This window comes from Ostrea edulis, chromosome 7 (genome assembly GCF_947568905.1).
Source record: "Ostrea edulis chromosome 7, xbOstEdul1.1, whole genome shotgun sequence".
NCBI lineage: Eukaryota > Metazoa > Mollusca > Bivalvia > Ostreida > Ostreidae > Ostrea > Ostrea edulis.
Window position 1 is genome coordinate 65,294,345 of NC_079170.1, and position 19,322 is coordinate 65,313,666.

At 36.7% G+C, this 19,322-nt stretch overlaps 1 protein-coding gene across 1 annotated transcript; it reads left to right on the forward strand.

Annotated features, from left to right (window-relative positions):
- Positions 1-8,102: 8,102 nt before the first annotated feature.
- On the forward strand, positions 8,103-19,189 carry LOC125655210 (interferon-related developmental regulator 1-like). Its single transcript, XM_048885408.2, has 12 exons — positions 8,103-8,310; positions 9,355-9,486; positions 10,102-10,183; positions 10,650-10,730; positions 11,503-11,698; positions 11,906-11,956; positions 12,646-12,824; positions 13,501-13,609; positions 14,093-14,227; positions 14,908-15,036; positions 15,990-16,079; positions 17,820-19,189. The coding sequence occupies exons 1-12, from the start codon at positions 8,286-8,288 to the stop codon at positions 17,907-17,909; spliced, it is 1,299 nt and encodes a 432-aa protein (XP_048741365.2). The 5' UTR covers positions 8,103-8,285; the 3' UTR covers positions 17,910-19,189.
- Positions 19,190-19,322: the final 133 nt, after the last annotated feature.

The following is a 19,322-nucleotide window of genomic DNA, read 5'->3' on the forward strand; positions in this document are numbered from 1 at the left end:
TAAGGGGGCGAACCCCCTAAAATTTTCAAATTAAGGTAGATCGGTGTCACTTGTTTAGAAAAATGCCAAAGATAAAAGAAGCAATAATTTCTTCCACTCTCGGAGTGATTTATTGAAGGATTTTTATTGGGAGAACTTACATTTTTCTTCAAACCCTTCAAATTTGCGTCATTTCATTAATATCACCGCCATATAAAATCTGTAAAATCCAGTCCTGGGCTTTCGGGGGCTGGGCCCCCACCAGGGCTTCACCGTCACGGTGGACCCACTGGGGGCCTCAAGGCGGCCCCTGGGCTGCATTCAAGACCGTAGCGGCTAACCTAGCTGCTAGGCTAGATATCTTGAACGCACTCTATGAATTAACGCTTGTTATTCCTACGTAGGGCTAGCCTAGCACATCGTTCAAGATCGTATCGCTACCGAGGGGTACCTGTAAAGTGCGAAACGAAACGAAATCTACCGAAACGAAACGAAACCTACCAAAACGAAACGAAACAGATTGTATAACCGAACTCTTTTAATTGTAATAATTAAAAACGGTATCTTAGGCCCCTGTGAAAGTCCCTACATGTAAATAAAATTCGCCTCCCTTTTGATGTAGGCTTTCGCCTTGACTGATACAAAGTTTTAAAAGTTGGAAAGGGGGGGGGGGGGGGGTGAGTAAGAGCACAAAGTACATATCCGAAGTTGATTAAATACCATGTGTAATTAGTTTTGGTCCATAAATTTCAGAACGGAGGGTTACAGTCTCATAGGTCAGAAGTCTGCATGGGGAAACACACTAAACGAGGGTGGGGTCACCGGCCTTGGATCAACCTTTGGGCATAATACATGTTTCAGTATTTTTTGCTCTAAAGACAAATCTATGTATACATGTGGATATTGTGTATTTGTATGTAGTATATCAAACGGTGGATTCTAAGTATGTCCTCCCGTTCTCTTTGTAATTTCTACTTCCCATGTATAAGCCTTTTGATTTTACAAAATGCTGACCTCCTCCTGATATTATTGCATAAAACATTTCCGTTTTCCGTCCCGTTTTCAATTCTCCGTCTTAGCAACATCCTAAATGTATAGAGTTATCTTTAGACTCACTACATATCAATAATAAATTTTAATGATACATGTATATATATCTTACCGAATTGCATTCACATAATATGATATACTATTGAATGTTTTTCCATTATTGAAAGTACTCGCACCTCAGCAGTTAGAGATAAAAATAAGGGGTTAAGAGTTCTTCCTGCTTTCAACTTTCTCAGACACCAGCTTCTTCAAATAATGTGTCTATACCCAAAGGAGGATCCAACGCCGGCGACCCCACCCATCGTTTAGTGTGTTTCCCCAGACCTCTGAAATTGTAACCCTCCGTTCTGTATGGATCCGAAACTAATTGCACATGGTATTTAATCAACTTCGGATATGTACTTTGTGTTAACACCCCCCCCCCTTTCCTACTTTTAACACTTTGTATCAGTCAAGCCGAACTCCTACAGTAAAGGGGAGGCGAATTCTATTTATATGTAGTAACTTTCACAGGGGCCTAAGATACCATATTTAATTATAATTAAAAGAGTTCGGTTATACAATCTGTTTCGTTTCGTTGAGGTAGGTTTCGTTGAGGTAGATTTCGTTTCGTTTCGGTAGATTTCGTTTCGTTTCGCACTTTACAGGTACCCCGCTACCGAGCCCTACGTAGCCGCTACGATCTTGAACGCAGCCCAGATCCACTGCCTCATAAACCGCAATTCCTGGACCCGCCCCTGCTATTCCTTTAAAATATGAACTAAGATCAAGGGGGAGGGAACTGTTGCGAAGAGGTTGATATGTTATGGCTCATTGTTGTTTTTATTTATAGTGTGATGTTTAACTAAAGTTTTCATTGCGATAAGTACTCATTTGAGGGGAGGATCCAGGAATTGCGGTTGGGGGGGGGGGCGCCACTTTATGAGGCTGGGGGCGGCGCCTTCAGGCCCCCATGCAGTGGGTCAAGGGCAAAGCCCTGGTGGGGGCCCAGGGGGAAACAAGGTTCACAATGGCTAGATGAATCAACATAGTCTACACTTATATCTAAGAAGTAATCCTCCATGCAGCGGAAAAAGCACTTCCAACTTCCAAGGAAGAGACTGGTCGTAGTACAGCCTAGGATTATAGGACGTTCACTTCCCTACGTACGGCGCCACATCAGAACTAATTAATTTAGCTCTGCAGTAACTGTTGCTGCTCCCAGTACAGCATTAACTGCTTCCAGTACAGCATTACATTGTACAAGTGAAAGTCGATCAAGGCTGGGTCTTGAAAATGGTTCCATACCACATGTACAGTAAAGAGGCTTTACAAACAGTTTTGAAGATTAATACAGGAAACGACTTCATGGGCACGCACTGTGCTCCCAGTACAGCATTACATTGTACAAGTGAAAGTCGATCAAGGCTGGGTCTTGAAAATGGTTCCATACCACATGTACAGTAAAGAGGCTTTGCAAACAGCTTTGAAGATTAATACAGGAAACGACTGTATGGGCACGCACTGTGCTAACTGTGGAGTGTGACACCCCCCCCCCCCCCCCCCCCCCCCCCCCCCCCCCCCCCCCCCCCCCCCCCAGATACACACCCAGTAGTACAGTACACATTGAGGTATTAGGAAGTTGTATCCGGCATATTATATCAAATTGCATATATTTCTACACCTTACTGGCTCCGTTAAACACATATCGTACATATAGCAAAACCCATTCAAATCATTGAGATATTGTGCATGTATAACTATGTCTGCATTCAAATCATTGATATATTGTGCATATATAACTATGTCTGTATATATGCAGACCAACAGTGCATGCGACAGCATGGAGGGTTAAACGTAGCGTATTCATTAACCGGGCGTGGGTATCCGAAGATGACGGGATACAAGCGGCAGATAATTAAGAAATATGATTTCATTTTTGAAAATAGTTGAGGGGCATGGTTACATGCATGATGCACTGCGACGCTTAATTCATGTCAGGTTACTTCATGAAGCGCGTTAGCGCATCATATGAAAACTGTACCGGCGTGAACATGGAAAAGTGTTCCGGCGTGAACATGGTGAACTGTACCGGCGTGAACACGGTGAACTGACCGGCGTGAACATGGAAAAGTGTACCGCCGTGAACATGGTGAACTGTACCGGCGTGAACACGGTGAACTGTACCGGCGTGAACATGGTGAAATGTACCGGCGTGAACATGGTGAAATGTACCGGCGTGAACATGGTGAAGTGTACCGGCGTGAACATGGTGAAGTGTACCGGCGTGAACATGGTGAAGTGTACCGGCGTGAACATGGTGAAGTGTACCGGCGTAAACATAGTGAAGTGTCACAGTTCATACCCTCATGCATTTTCAAAAATGAAATTTACTATACATTCTACTTTGGATGTTAAACTATCTGTCGGAAGTCCCAGTCTTTAGAATAGAATACTATTTTATGAAATTTCATATACACGCATTGTTCACAACTGCGTGTCATTCAATCATCCGTGAGGAAATTGCTATCATTACATTTGGTAAAGAATATGCACTGAAAATGTAAATATATGTTAATGATTTCTGTGGAATAAGTTCAGGTATTAGGGCGGATCAAGGAATTGGATTTAGGGGGCGGGGAGCAACTTCATGAGGCAAAGAGTCGAGGGTGAATCCCTGATAGGGATCCATAGCGTAAAGCCTCCGGAAGCTTTTAAATTTTATAGATTTTATAGGGAATATGCCTCCTATGTAGTCATTTTATTTTAATGCGGAATTAATAAAATGACACAAATTCTAAGGTTTGGGGGGGGGGGGGTTTGGAATAAGATATATAAGTTCTCCCAATAAATCAAAAGATTTTGTCATTTAATTCCCTGAGAGTGGAAAGAATTCTTGTTTCTTTTGTCGATTTTTTTATGCGACTTTTTAAACAAGAGGCCATAATTTGCCTTGAATTTGAAAAAATTCGCCACGTCGGAGGTGCATTCCCACTTTAAATTTCTGAATATGCTACAATAGCAATTGCGGATCCAGAAAATTTGTGAGGGGGCGAGATTTGCGTCTCAAGTTTGTACCTTTTCCACACAGGAAGGGTGCGTGTGTGATAACCCCGGGAAAGCAGAAAGTGATCTTTAAAAAGGATATTCAACATTTGGTGAGATAACCCACTGTATCCTCTCCCAAAATCCACCACTGGGCAGCAGATACACCTATGCGTTGTGCTTTAAATAATTAAAAGAAGCCCTTGGTCTCGATCTAGATCTTGAACATTGAATTTATCATTTTCAGAACTGATATGGGTTGAGTTTGATTTGATACATCACCTATACCCCTGCACAAACAACAATACAAATCACCTGTCACAGTCCTTGTTCCCAGATGTTTCTGAAACGAGTGTGATTTTATTTTATTTATCCTTTATAATCCCATCACAATTTTTCATCAAAGCCTCATTACAACTATAGAAATTATATCTGGATAAAGTTCATCTTGGTTGATGGGTTAATTCAAATTCGTGCATGTGGGTATGTAATCAAATCACAATTGAACACAAGATGTATAAACATGCAATTGACACTGCGATTAATCGTGTCAAACATGTCCGTTACACAGGCATGTGATCCGATACACCGAATGCGTGACATGTTGACACCTTATCCAAGGAGAAAAAAATTTACTGTGATTTTTGCTGACATAAGCTCTTATTCTAAAACATGTATTTGAAAAATGTGGGCAAATCAAATAGTGCATACCCGAAAATTTTAGACGTATCTATTGAAATATAATTATGTATAGAACTTTGCACATCTAGTACAGTGAAACTTTTTCACTCCCCCCCCCCTCCCCCAGAAAACCACGGTCCTCCCAGAATATCGGCCGATTTTTACACAGCAGAAATCTTAAAATTTTCTTACAAAGAAATTCTCACTAAAGCGGCCACTCATGAAAACCGAACATCGGCCACTATTTAGAGAACATTTGTAACATGTGTAATTAATTTTCCGTCATAATACCGGCCACTTTTTAGACCAGAAAATTTTGGTGATCAATTAGATCGGCCAAGTGTGATAAATGATCAAGATCTGCTAGGTGTGCAAAATGACCGAACGGCCAAGTGGGAAATTATATACCATAGGTGTAATGATATACTTTATTTATGGATTGCACAATTAGTTTTACAAATTAGTTTACATTGTGGTCCTGTCTTTAACAGAACATATATACATGTACAGTACATGTACCTATCAATTAGTCCACATATTATGCAGATAAGAACTACCTAAAAAGAGACAATAAACACATATGAGTATTACTGAGAATCGAAATTATATTTGAGAATATATAGGCGGATTTAAAATATGTTGTATTTACAAGTGCGTTTGCTAATGAAATCTGGTAATGAGTTCCTGCTGAAACGATAAAAGATCTTCTAAGATATTCTGTTTTGGTTCTTGTAACATAAAGAAGAGCTCTGATTTGATTTGAACAGTATTTTATCCATGTACATATAGAAAATACATACATCAATAAGATTAGGCAGCAGGCAACTATGACAGAATGAAATTAATGTAGTACAATAAAATATAACAAAATGACTGAAGAGGAAAGGTTTACAGATAAGAGAGAGAAAGAGAAAAAAATGAAACAATTATTTTAAAAGGGGGGGGGGGGGTATAACTTTGTGCCGGTTATGGTAGGACTATTTTGGATTCAGAAATGTGTTTAACTATATACCGTGAAGTATTGAGTGAGTACATATGTGCATACATTTTGAATAACAGTACCAAATACCGAATCTTTTACCTTTTCAATGAAGGAATGAACTGTATCAAATATTTTTGAATTAGTACTAAAAGATTCACCATTGACACCATTTAACAATTTTTCTCCTGGAACAGGGACATTAATTAAGTGAACTTCCGCTTCTCTTTGTACATTGTCAATTGCGGATTTCCGGGGGGGGGGACCCCCCTAAAATTTTCAAATTTAAGGTAAATCGTGGTATCTTGTTTAGAAAAATGTACTAAACGATAAAAGAAGCAATAATTTCTTCCACTCCCAGAGATATGAATTACAAAATCTTTTGATTTTTTGATTTACTTTATTGGGAAAACTTAATTTTTTCGAAAAACTTTAAATGGTAACAATCTTTACATGGATTACCATGTACAACGATTACAAGATGGATTACAAATAAGTCAGTTATTAAAGAGATGTGCATTATAAGATTGCTAGCCTGATATTTATTTTACATTTCCCATAATTATATAATTTAATATATGTATTTATTGCGGGTTTTTAAAGTTTGGTTTTGAAAGATGTAATGGAAGGTGATTTTATTACGTCTTCAGGAAGGTTATTCCAGAGTTTTATTGTACTATTCATATATGGTGATGTTCTAACCTGACAATATGAGTCCTAGTGGCCCTCAGGTTGTGATTATGATGTTATGATTCACATTATTCTAACATCTCTACAAAATAGTTTAGAGTATATCCATTTATAATTTGATAAGAAGAGTTAAGCCTATGATTTCTTCTTCTGATTTCTAAATGTTCCCATCCCAATATTCAGTTTCTGGAATTTACCTCATTCACAAATCTAAAAACATTCAAATACTCTGGAGTTGTACGATGTAAAACTTTGAACACAAGAATAATATTTTGATAAATAAAATAGTCAGACAAAGGGATCCACCTCAAAGTTGACAGCATACAAGAAGTTGGCACAGAATGAGGTACTTTGATGTGTAAAATGATCCTTGCTGCTCTCTTTTTTAATCTGAAAAGCCATTAGTTGTGTTGTTCTTGGCATCATGCCAAGGACATGAGTAAAAAGTATAGTATTGTAAATTTTGAGTAGTGCTTCCTTTGGCATAAAAGTACTCAATCTCCTTAAAATACCTTGTTTCTGACTCGGTACGTATAAGGTGTGAAAAATACGAGCGGCTTCTGAAATTTCTATAGGCTGCCTGTGATGTCAAAGGTGTTAGTGACACCTGGTACGTCCAAGTGACCCTTCCAAATTAGGTATAAAATGTAACAGATATTGAACACAATATCAATCGCCATATTGTTTGTTGCACCATATACTATCGCCGGATATCATCAGCAATGCGGGGCATAATAAGAGTTTTTAGCTATAGAGGTAAGAGAAATGCCAATAACGTATTTTGTAATTAATTTTCAATTTAAATTAAGATGATTTCACCGAGAATATTTCTGGCACAAGTGGATAATTAACTAGATCGTCAGCATTGGCGGATTTAGAGGGGCGCAACCGCCCCCCCCCCCCCTAAAATTTTCAAATTTAGGTAAATCTTGGTGTCTTGTTTAGAAAAATGTACTAAACGATAAAAGAAGAAATAACCTCTTCCACTCCCGGAGAAATAAATGACAAAATCTTTTCATGAAACAGTTTCATGAAATTGTTATGAATGCTACTATATCGTCATAACCAGTTTGTATGGAATTTTAATAACGCTGTTTAAGGAAAATTGCAATTTTCTGACCGTGATATATGATTCTGTTCATGTACGTCTCACATCTTAAAAAGTGTGATGACCTATGTATTTTATTTGATAATTTGTTAGTTTTAACTTTAATGAATGGATATAAATACACATTTTAAACTTGTATCAGATAAAACTGCGAGTATGGAGTTACCTTAATTTTTTCCAAAACCCCTTAAAATATGCGTCATTTTACTAAATTCACTTTATGAATTCAAATTACTATTAGTCACAATCTCTACCCAAAGTTATCGTTCCATACACTCACATATCCCTCTGTCAACGTCTCAAAATAAGGAATATTATTAACTTTTTCACGGCTATTAAAACTAATACTTTATAAAATGTGAGTGTAAGGAACGATAACTCTGGGTAGATATTGAAAAAACGCCTTGACGGAAAAGGCCGAGGAATTTTCCGATCAGGAATTGTGGAAAATTATCTATTTATGTATATATATAAACCCAATTATATTTTTGTAAAATAATGAAATATGAAAAACTATCGATAATAAAATATTTTTGTGAACGTATATTGAAAATTCTAAGGAAAGGTGTCTACTTCCGGTTTTTCTAAAAATAGCTCTTAGTGATTGCCTTGTGCAACACAAGAACCACGACTGTTTTGATTGACCATGCGGATGGAGTTTTTGAGTGATAATAATAACTTACGAAAATTTTATCATTTAGATTTTCATATACGAAGGCGTTCGTGTTTAAAAAAATTTAAAAGATATAAAAGTATAGGTCAATTGAAATAATAATGCCGAAGAAAAACAACAAGAGGGGTAAGTTGCACTCGCGCCATGACATGCCGAGATCACACGTGAAAGACGCAGTGAGCGAAAATTCCATTTAAAGTGTCGTATATTTTGTAGTTGTAAATTGTAAACACAGTGGAAAATGATCAGATTTGTTTAAGAGGCTTACAATTTATCCTTAAAAAATAAAATGGATCTAAAGGCAACACCGTATGCGGTATAATATTGGTTTAGTAACCTTGACACGTATAGATTGATACACGCACAAAATCGTAGTTCTCGTCCTCAGAATTTACATTTTTTAAGTGATTTGTTTTACAGTATTGGCATTCCTAGTTTACTGATAACATTCCATGCACTAGTACTCAGTGGCGAATTGTTGGGCGTAGTAATTTTTTTCCCAAATCGAGATTTTGATCTCACCATATGGAACTATGTTTAGTATATTCGTTAGCTTAGCCCTTTATTAGGTATGAAAAATATCAGTTTCACTAAAAGTGCAGTAATTATAAGGGCAGCTGTATCTCTCTGTCTTTAAAATTAGCCACTGGTCAGTAATATTGGAGTTTGGCTCGATAAATTACGTATATATACAAGACCATCAGGCCTGTGCTTTTCATCAATGTCAATGACTTTCTAATGAAATCATTTTACTATATATAGTGTATTCAAAAGTGTGACGATTCAGAATCGATAGTAAGATGTTGATTCTTTCACACAACTTGTATTATCACACTACATGTGTTTAAATATTTATGTTTACTCTATATATTGAAGTAATTTTGACCTTAGAAGTGATTGAATGTACTCTTTACCTCTCAAAATTGAGAAATATGAATCCTTGTGTCTGATTTGGGACAGTGAACTTTTCTTTTGTCTAGTAAGCAGAACAGATACAGAGGCCCAAATGACCAGTGCTCAAAAAAGTTCTTTATTAAGACAAATCTTGGATGAATAGAAGTGGTTATTGTGTGTTCATATCATTATGACGATTTTTTTTCCTTTTAAGAATCTCTATTTTCATAATTCTTGACATGCAAACTGATTGTTTTCTTCTTTTTTTTTTTTTAGGGAAGGGGGTAAAACCTAAAGCAGGGTTAGAATCCTTGCCAGTCAATAGTGATGATGACAGAGAGACTGCTGATAATTGGAGTACAGCCAGCGTATTGTCCGATGGGGGTTGCAGCAGCATATCAGAGGAAGGTAAACATGATCATGAAGCTTATCTTAATGAGAAATATTGGTATGTGTTGTTATGTAGAGAGGAGAAAATTGTGAACCTGGGAACCCTGCATTGCTACTAGCTAGTCAGGTGCTCTAACCGCTGAGCTATCCAGGACCGATATCTACGGTCTGTATAGCCCTTACTACTACATTCCTCCCTCCTTAATTTGTTTTCTTATCATTTCTCGGACAAAATTGTTGAAATCTGATTGGTAAGTTCTTGGTCTCATGATGCAAAAACGTAACATGTGAGAAAAATCTGTATTGAGCAAGTTTATTATCGGGTTCGACTTGCAGCCGTGACTAAATGGCGAAGCGATTTGGGCAGACTAAGGTGTATGATCACCACATATACAGTTAGGTCTTCGACACATGAAAAAAATATGATAAATAAAATACCCCAAAAAGGTCCTCTAAAGGTTTTCATGTAATTTGTATGTTTTGAGTATTTATTATTGGTTTGAGGTAAATCTCTGAACAAGCAGTATGGCTAATAAAACTGAATGAAAAGTTCCGTTAGAATATTTGTAGGAGTTGGGCTCAGTACTGCATAGCTATGGATATTTTCTCATCTAGTTTGTTCTTTGTTTGCAGGTGCAGGACCAGATGAGTCAACAGCTCAAGAGAATTTTGAGGACAAACTCAAGGACTGTATAGATGCACTGACTGAAAAGAGGTAGCGTTTGTCATGATAGCTACATGTATCAACATGGTCTTAATTAAAAATCTTATTCATATCTTCTTGATGACTTGTTTGGCCTATAGATTGAGTAGTGTTAAAGTAGTGCAATGTAGGTCGGAAATATGTTTTATTTTTTGTGCAAACATCTTAGATTATGAAATGCAGCGAGTAAATCACATTTACCAAGGATTTAGATACATATTGCACTAACGTGTATGACTAAAATTCTGCTCAAGTAACTGAAGAAGAATATTTCAAAGTCTGGTACTAAATAGCAATAAAGAATTTTAAGTTGTAGTGTTTATCGTAGGTGATCAAGAAGACAAAGCAAATGAAAATGTTTTTAAAGCTTTAATAAAAGAATTTCGCACTCTAAGATGATGTAACATTATAGCATCAGTTTAATGTATGATCAAAAAACAAAGAAATTTTTTTAATATTTAAAATTTTTGATTTACAGTGCCCAGAGCAGGAAAACTGCTCTAGACGGAGTACTGAAGGCGTTGTCCAAGAAGTACCTGTTTGATTTCCTCATGGACAGGTATGAAAACGGAATACCCATGTTTACTTGTATGTAGTAATATAGAACTAAATTATATGATTCTAGATTTAGACATTGATATTCATGGAAGTACACTGTACAAACAGTTTCTGTTCTATGCTTGAATTTACGTGTATATTAGGTCAGTACTGAGGCAACTTTAATTCACTTGCGAGAAAATTTGCAAGCATTCTATATCGTAAACCATTCATAGTATGCATGTATGAGCTGACTCGCAGATAGGTAACTTGTTACAAAATCCTCTCCTATCTGTGGTTTGTCAATAAAAGTAACTGCAAATGACCGGGATAATTTACAGAATGTCTGATACACAGTAAATCCATGTTTTCAAGGAAACTCGAGTGGAGAGTATAGTCAAACCTGTATTACACGGTCACTCGTGGGATTCAGTAAAAATTACCTTTATAGAGAGGTGGCCTCTTAATAGAGGTCCACATTATCAACTGAAATTTGTCTAGTCACAGATTTTAACTTTTTATAGATGACACATTTTACCCCATTTGGAAACTAAACACAGGATGTAAATCATGTAACAATTTAAAATAACCACTATAGAGACTATACACAGGGAAAATGGTGGTTTGTTATCAAAATTGATGACCAATGAATCATTACACAGGTGGCTGCTTAATAAAGCATATGATATAGGAATTTTAATTTGGAGGGAATAAAATAACTGCATAAGACAAGTGACTACTAGATATAGGTGATCACTGTGGCAAGTTTGACTGTATATACACTCTGATTACAGAAAAATGACCTTGTCAGACAACCTACTGAGATGTCTTAAGAAAGGAAAGGGGGAGGAGCAGGTGCTTGCGGCCCACTGTCTGAGTCTGCTGTGTATTCAGATGGGACTGGAGGCGGAGGATGTGTTCAACGATATACAGCCCCACCTACTGTCAGCCATGATGGATAAATCTGTAGCCTCCAAGGCCAGGTCTCAGGTCTGTAAGAGAGAGAGAGCTGCATTAATGTCATAATTGCTCCAGATTTCTCAATCACTTAACAAACAGAATAGGTCAAGTGAAAGTGGAAAGAAAGAAAGAGAGAGAGATTAATAATTGCTTCAGATTCACTTAAAAACAGAACAGGTCAAGTGGAAGTGGACATTGAGACCATTATGATTAATAATTACTGATTTTTTTTTACAGTGTGCAATTGGTTTAGCTGTCTGTAACTTTGTGTCCTGTACTGATATTGATGTAAGTACTCCATAATTCAGTAGACGCTGTAAATTAGTTTACCTTTATATTGTTTCCAAAAATAACGAACAGTAATCAATCTCCTAACATAATTTTTCCAATGTCTGAGAAGTCATGTGGATTGTTACTATGGCTGGGATGTCATTGATATATTTATAAAAACATAACAGTATCTGTAATATTTGTATCAGTATTTTACTTCAGTGAGTTGTTGTCATGAATGAAAATGACATCGTCCCAGTCTATAATGATTAAGAATAGTCCATGAATGTGGTACTTAAAAAGTCACGAGTGAATTTAACCCTAGTACTGCTGATGATCCAGCTGATAAGCACTACCAGCCCTGGGTTAGGGTTAGGGCACACATATCATATGTTCAAAAGTCACTTTTCGTTGTGGCAAGACAATTTCGGGGCACTTTCATTATATCTTACTATGACTAAAATAGAATAATCATTTAGCCTCTATTAAAGTAATAATACCTGCTGCCTTGATTTTATACTTTTCAATCAACCTTGCGAAATAAAGAACAATTATTTATATTCACAAATATTTTAATAAGTATAGAAATGAAAGGGCATGGTGCAATTAAAAAGGGCATGGCGAGGCGCCATGTTAATTTGCTTTAGATTTAACACTGAGTAAATCGAACTTCATACTTGTATATTGTCACTTTGTTTGCCTTACAGATTGTAATGAAGGTGTTGGATGCATTGGAGGGTATATTCAGGGCCTCCTACAGAAAAGGAGACAAATCCATTCCCTCTCACCCACCTGAGATCTCGCACCTCCATGCCAGTGCCTTGTCAGGATGGAGCCTTCTTCTGTCGATAGCTCCGACATATTTAGTCATGAAGCTCGTGGAGAAGTAAGTGACACCAGGTTGTATATATCAGGAAACTTCAACTAAGAAACGCTTTATAGTACCAAGTATCCTCATTTGAAAAACTAAAAATGTGTTATGTTTTAGAGTGTAAGATATTTTGGGGAAAATGATTTTCAGTGATTTGGTCAGTATTAAATAGAGCACTCCAAGTCCTAAACTATAATTTTTGTAAACAATTAGTAATATATTGAATTTATCAGAATTAGACAGAATACTCGCTCAAATGTAACATGTTTGTAGTATTTAAAACAAGATGTATTTCATAGTACATACAGTTTGGTGCTGAAATGTACAAAACTTCACAACATACAGGTTAATGCACGCTGTTTCATATTTAGGAACAAAAATATGTGCAAATCAAAATAATTTACAGTAAATTTGCAATGAATGGTCTTTACTTAAATCATTTTCAGCATAAGGTTGTGTTAATAAGGCAATGAAAGACTGAAATATTCATGTAATGAATAGTTTGGAACTAATAAACATTGTGCTGTCAGATTAATGTGTGGTGACATTAGTTAAAGTTGTACAAATAGCAAACTGAATCATTGAAGTCAAAATTTTATTTGCAGGTACAAGTCTGAGTCCTCAAACATTGAATTCATCATTAGTTTGATATTTGCTTGGTTTATAAAATGTATACTCGTATTGATTTCAGACACATAGAACACCTTCCTGACCTCTTGCACAGCTCCGACGTGGAACTGAGGATTGAAGCAGGGGAAACTCTCGCACTTCTGTACGAACTTGCCAGAGAAAAAGATGAGGTAAACACAGTGGAGTTTTGTGTGATAGTTGTCAGCATGTCCGATTTATCATTAACTTCAGATGAAGAAAATGTAATGCTGAGACTGCTTGCATGCTGTTTTTCCTGTCATTAAGGGAAACTTCATTTTACAGTGCAAAACTGTATTCTGTGATCAATCTGTTTATTCCACCTTCTCTTTGAAGTGACAATATATTTTATTTAGTTTAAGGCACCATCCCTCCCTCCTCCAAAACTACCTACTGTATGTTGTACAATAATTTACATAGATAATCTGATACAAATGTTTGTGAAAAGTTGATACAATGATTCCAAGCAAAATCTAATTACAAATGTTCCTTTTTCTATACACATGTACCCAACTACACTACACATGTACATTGTAAATGTTCACTTTGTGTACCGTGTGTACAGGACTTTGAAGGGAAGGACATTGACTGTTTGTATACAGTGTAAATGTTTAGTTTTTGTTCTGTATCTACAGGACTTTGAAGGGAAGGACATTGATGGTTTGTGTGAGACCTTGAAGAAGCTGGCTACAGACTCAAACAAATATCGTGCCAAGAAAGACCGACGACAACAGAGGTCAAGCTTCAGAGATGTCCTGAGGGCAGTGGAGGTCAGTATTCTCAGTTCATTGACTTGCGGCAGGAAATCAGACCATTTCAGATTCATCTTGGACTTTGTTAGGCTTTAACTTGTTGAGAAATGTGTTATACTTGCATGTACCAGTCAATCAAGTACATACATAGTACATGCAAAAAAAGTCAGCACGTTGTAAATGCAATTGCTCTGTACAGTGTACTCCGGATGTATTGAAATTCCGGGTCAGACCTGAATTGTTCATTATATCCAAAGTTCAATGTAAACGATGTTCAACCACATATATAATATTGCTGGGGATTTATTTTAACTTCAATGTAACAGATAGTATAATATAAATGATTTCAGTAGAAGTGGAGTAGACTGTAATTTGTCATACTGGCATTGTGATGTCTGCATTTTATTGTTTTGTGTGGCATTAAGATGTCAATACTATTTGGTTACACATCAGTATTTCAAAGCAAAATGTGGCTGGAGTGTTGGTATTATTATTACTTCATGACAAGATACCACCCTGCCGAGTTCAAGAGTTGGATAAGAAACGGTCTCATAATTACAAGAGCAAGCATGTGTATTTGATTTAAAGGAATTTTATACCTTTTGTGATTTGTATGATTTCTGAACATAGCTAGAATAGTCGTAGTATTTTAAACCCTTGGATAACAAATATTTTTTTTCACTTTTTATGGAATACAGGAAGGTGATCTACCAGACTTTACAATTAAGTTTAAAACTGAATCGATGCCAATTGATTCCTGGACAAAGAAAAAACAGTATGACGCCTTCTGTTTGGCATTGGGGTCAGGAGTCTACCAGCATTTACAGGTAAATTTACCTTCATAAGGTGAGCTGAACAAAGTATCACCATGTACATGTACCCCCATCACTGACCAGTATACATGTCCTCCCATCACTGACCAGTGTACATGTCCTCCCATCACTGACCAGTGTACATGTCCTCCCATCACTGACCAGTGTACATGTCCTCCCATCACTGTCCAGTGTACATGTCCTCCCATCACTGACCAGTGTACATGTCCTCCCATCACTGACCAGTATACATGTCCTCCCATCACTGACCACTGTACATGTCCTCCCATCACTGTCCAGTGTACATGTCCTCCCATCACTGACCAGTGTACATGTCCTCCCATCACTGACCAGTATACATGTCCTCCCATCACTGACCACTGTACATGTCCTCCCATCACTGACCAGTGTACATGTCCTCCCATCACTGACCAGTGTGCATGTACCCCCATCACTGACCAGTATACATGTCCTCCCATCACTGACCAGTATACATGTCCTCCCATCACTGACCAGTATACATGTCCTCCCATCACTGACCAGTATACATGTCCTCCCATCACTGACCAGTGTACATGTCCTCCCATCACTGACCAGTGTACTTCCATCAGGGACCAGGGTATGAACATGTGATAATTAAATTAAACAATTAACTACCCACCCAACTAGGAAATATGGGCTAAGTGTCACTTGTATAAACACTTGCATGTAATTAAAACAGCTGAGACAGCATTAAATATGTGAAGGACAATGAGTCAAAACAATGCCAGGATGTTGTAAATATGCAATCCAGTTACTTTAAAATCTGAACCATGATGGTCGGACCTTTAATTTATGGATTTGACTTAACTCACTCTAGTTTTATCAAGGTCCCTTGAACTTCGAGTGAATGGTCCCTCACTGTTATTGAATGAACACAAGATGCTACATTGTATATACATGTATTTGATGTCTTCTTTTTCTTGCAGGATAATATGGTTGTTAGGGAAGTCTTTGGACTCGGGGTTCCTATTCCTGTCGGAGCAAAACCAGTTCAGAAAGTTACTAAATGGGAAAGGGTAAGAATTATTCAGAACTTTGGATACCAGTGTACAAAATAATGATGTCTCTGTAAATCTTTTCAGCATCTACAATTTACGTTTAGCTCAGTATTCCAGGTGATTATACTAAGGGCTATTCCAGAAATAAATACATGGGGGGGTCGGGAGGCACCTTTTGTATATACCAAGCACCCATAAAAAAAAATAAAAAATTACCCCATGACCCATCAAATTAATAAACTCATTTTACAATGACCCATCTAATAAAAAAAAAAAAACTAACCAGACCCACCACAAAAATATTTTTAAAAATGAAAACGGTACAAATCTCGCGAGGTTTTCGGGACAAACATTCTAGTCAATGACACGGTAATGCCTGTGCGACATTGTATCACAGTAGTTCTGAAGAAACGATGTCACATCAACAATCAAAGGCATCTATGGCGGAAATGTTGGAAAGATTGGGAGTCCAAACGATGCTATTATCATGAAATGGGTATGGATATGTTTTTCCACGAATCGTTCGTCTTCTAATGGAGCCCGCGCCCGGAGGCCTCTAAATCACCATCACACCGACTGATAAATATAACGCATCAGTACCCTCGTATAAATCAACTAAGGTTTGCTTATTTTTATTAGAAAACGGAATACCTATTGGTTTCAAAATATTCCCAAAATCGATGCACTGTAAACTGTAATAATCTACAGAACAGAGTTCGCCGCCATCACGTCCAAAGGGACCCTACTAAACGCGCCTCTAATTTGAAGAGTGACGTAATGGAAAGTTATGCGCTGCAAAGAGCGACAACTCGAATAGTTCTATGTTACTTCCGATTTCCGATTTCGAAAGCAGCATTTCGAAAGCACGTTTTCAATTTTCCCTCTGACGTTTTGTAACCAACACGACAAGAGCGACAATAAAATATTCTGAAAACTCAACACCCAAGTGGCACAAAATAAAACAATAGGAACTACCCACTACCCATAATATTTTTTTAACAGTCCAACCACGGACCAATTAAAATATGAAAAAGTACGACCACCCACATACAAAAATATCGTTTGCCGCCTGACCCCCCCATTTGATCATTTCTGGAACAGCCCTAATTTTCATAGACTGACCTTATTAAGAGGTACTGAATTTTGATTGTATCCTACTGCAACAAAGTTACGTCAGAGTTTTGAGGGATTTGTTTTTTGTATGTTTACTCATATGTTAGTTTAGCTGTGTGTCCAAATTTGTTTATTTCTGTATACAGTATATACAAACTTAAGCATTTATTTAGTTGTTTGTTTTAATATTAATTTTGGAAAAATAACAGGAAACCAAATACATGTATCTGTGTGTTAGAATTCACTCCAGAAAATTTCATTAAAAATTAGGATTATGTGTACCTGTATATGAAGAATTTTGGAATTTCCCACTCATGAGACACATGTTAATGTTGAAAATCAATGAGGTACGAAATTCATTCTAATTTGATAACAATTGGAGTAGCGTAGTTTACCTGTAAATTTTTGTACTGTAAAATTTTCAGGAGTGAAACTCTACCTGAAGATCTGGTTTCCTATTAGTTTTCAGGATTTAATATTGAGTCAAAAGTCACTGACAGAAAAGTCTTTCATATTAGTTTTTATAATATATTGTCCTTCAAGAGGAATTTCTGAAAGTCCCTGTGTACAAGACTTGGAATGTATGTGGCACTGAATAGATATGCATTCTGTTAACATGGAATTAAAAGATATTCTTTTTTTCAGACCCACTACAACGCTGCTGCATTTAAAGCTCTCACCAAAGTCCGCTCCAAGCACAGAGACAAGCGTTCGGTCATCGTAAACGGGGATTAACCGGCTGTGAATTCGTCGAACCATGCTCTGTCCACTTCAGCTGATCCTCTCCAGCTGGACTTCTATTTATCTGTGATTTCATCATCCTGTGATGTCATTGATGATGTCACTCCATCAAACTCTGATGTAAAATGATCTTGGTAAAAGACATTCATCAACAATGTTTGCTGTGTTGAAAATTTGAGATCCTCATCAAACCATGCTATATTTTATGTGCAGTAAAACCCAGTATTTATTGACCTCAGTTTCTCATTTTGTATGCAGCGTAATACACCCATGTTCATTATCATACAAGTTGTCCCAGGTACATTTGCCTTCTTCCCTTTTTGTTTTCGTTTGTTGAATCACACATAGGTGAAATAATTTTCTTGTTTTTACGTACACCATATTTCCAACAATGAAGCCATTTTAATTGCATATGTGTGATTTTAATTTATTTTGAAATGCTAATTTTGTAATGAATGTTGTAAAAAATTGAGAGCAATTTACCAAAAGATCACTGTATTTTCATAATCATTACCATTCAGAAACTTAGATTTGACTTTGCCCACGTCATGAACAAGGTAATGCAAATGCTTTGGTTGGGAAAAAATCATTAAGACAATTCTCTGTTGGAATGTGATGTTTGGATTTCATTGTATCAGATTTCATTTAATAGCCAAATGATCGTGTACATGTAGAGTGTCAGTGCATGTTAAGCGAAATCTTCAACGTCGCTCTCCCCCAAATGTTTCAGTTATCCCTGTAGAATTTAGTCATGTTAGAGTATTCAGTATAGAACTTTGTCTTTCATTGCCATTCCATACAGAATTAATTATTGGTTTGGAGTAGTGATTTTATGTAAGAATTACAAATGTAGATATGCTACAGTTCTAAAATTGAATGTATCGATTTGCAGATATTCACTTGACATTAAGTTTTCCTATTGCAATTCATTGAGTTTTGAATGAGGATTGAAGGATTGATGTGATGGATTGAAGAAAATTGCATAATTTTTTTTTTTTAAGGTGTATGTTCAAATTCAATTTGTTAAGCACACTTGATACCAGATGGTAATTAAATTATGAAAATACTTTCCTAAAGTATGAAAGTAGTGTTTTTCTGTCATCTCTTATATTTTGTCACAGGTTTTCCCATATTTTCTTTATGCTGATATGAAAGTAAAATTTTTATGTTATAATTGGGTGTGACATGACTAGCATATTGAATTCATTGCTTAAATCGGTTTCACACTGGGCATGTCATTCTTTTTGAATAAACCTCAATTGCATATATATATATTTGTATTTGTTGTATTTCATCATGGGTTTCTATCCCAGATTTTATTGATTTCTGTACTTGTAGGCACTCCAGGGTTCTTATTTACATACCTGAACACTGTAACTCTGCAAACTGATTGGGTCTTCCTTCAAG

Excerpts from the sequence above, each read along its gene's own strand:
- LOC125655210 (XM_048885408.2), top strand. The coding sequence starts at position 8,286 with ATGCCGAAGAAAAACAACAAGAGGG. Across the intron at positions 8,311-9,354 it reads GAAGAAAAACAACAAGAGGG|GGAAGGGGGTAAAACCTAAA; the intron begins GTAAGTTGCACT and ends TTTTTTTTTTAG. Across the intron at positions 16,080-17,819 it reads AAGTTACTAAATGGGAAAGG|ACCCACTACAACGCTGCTGC; the intron begins GTAAGAATTATT and ends TCTTTTTTTCAG.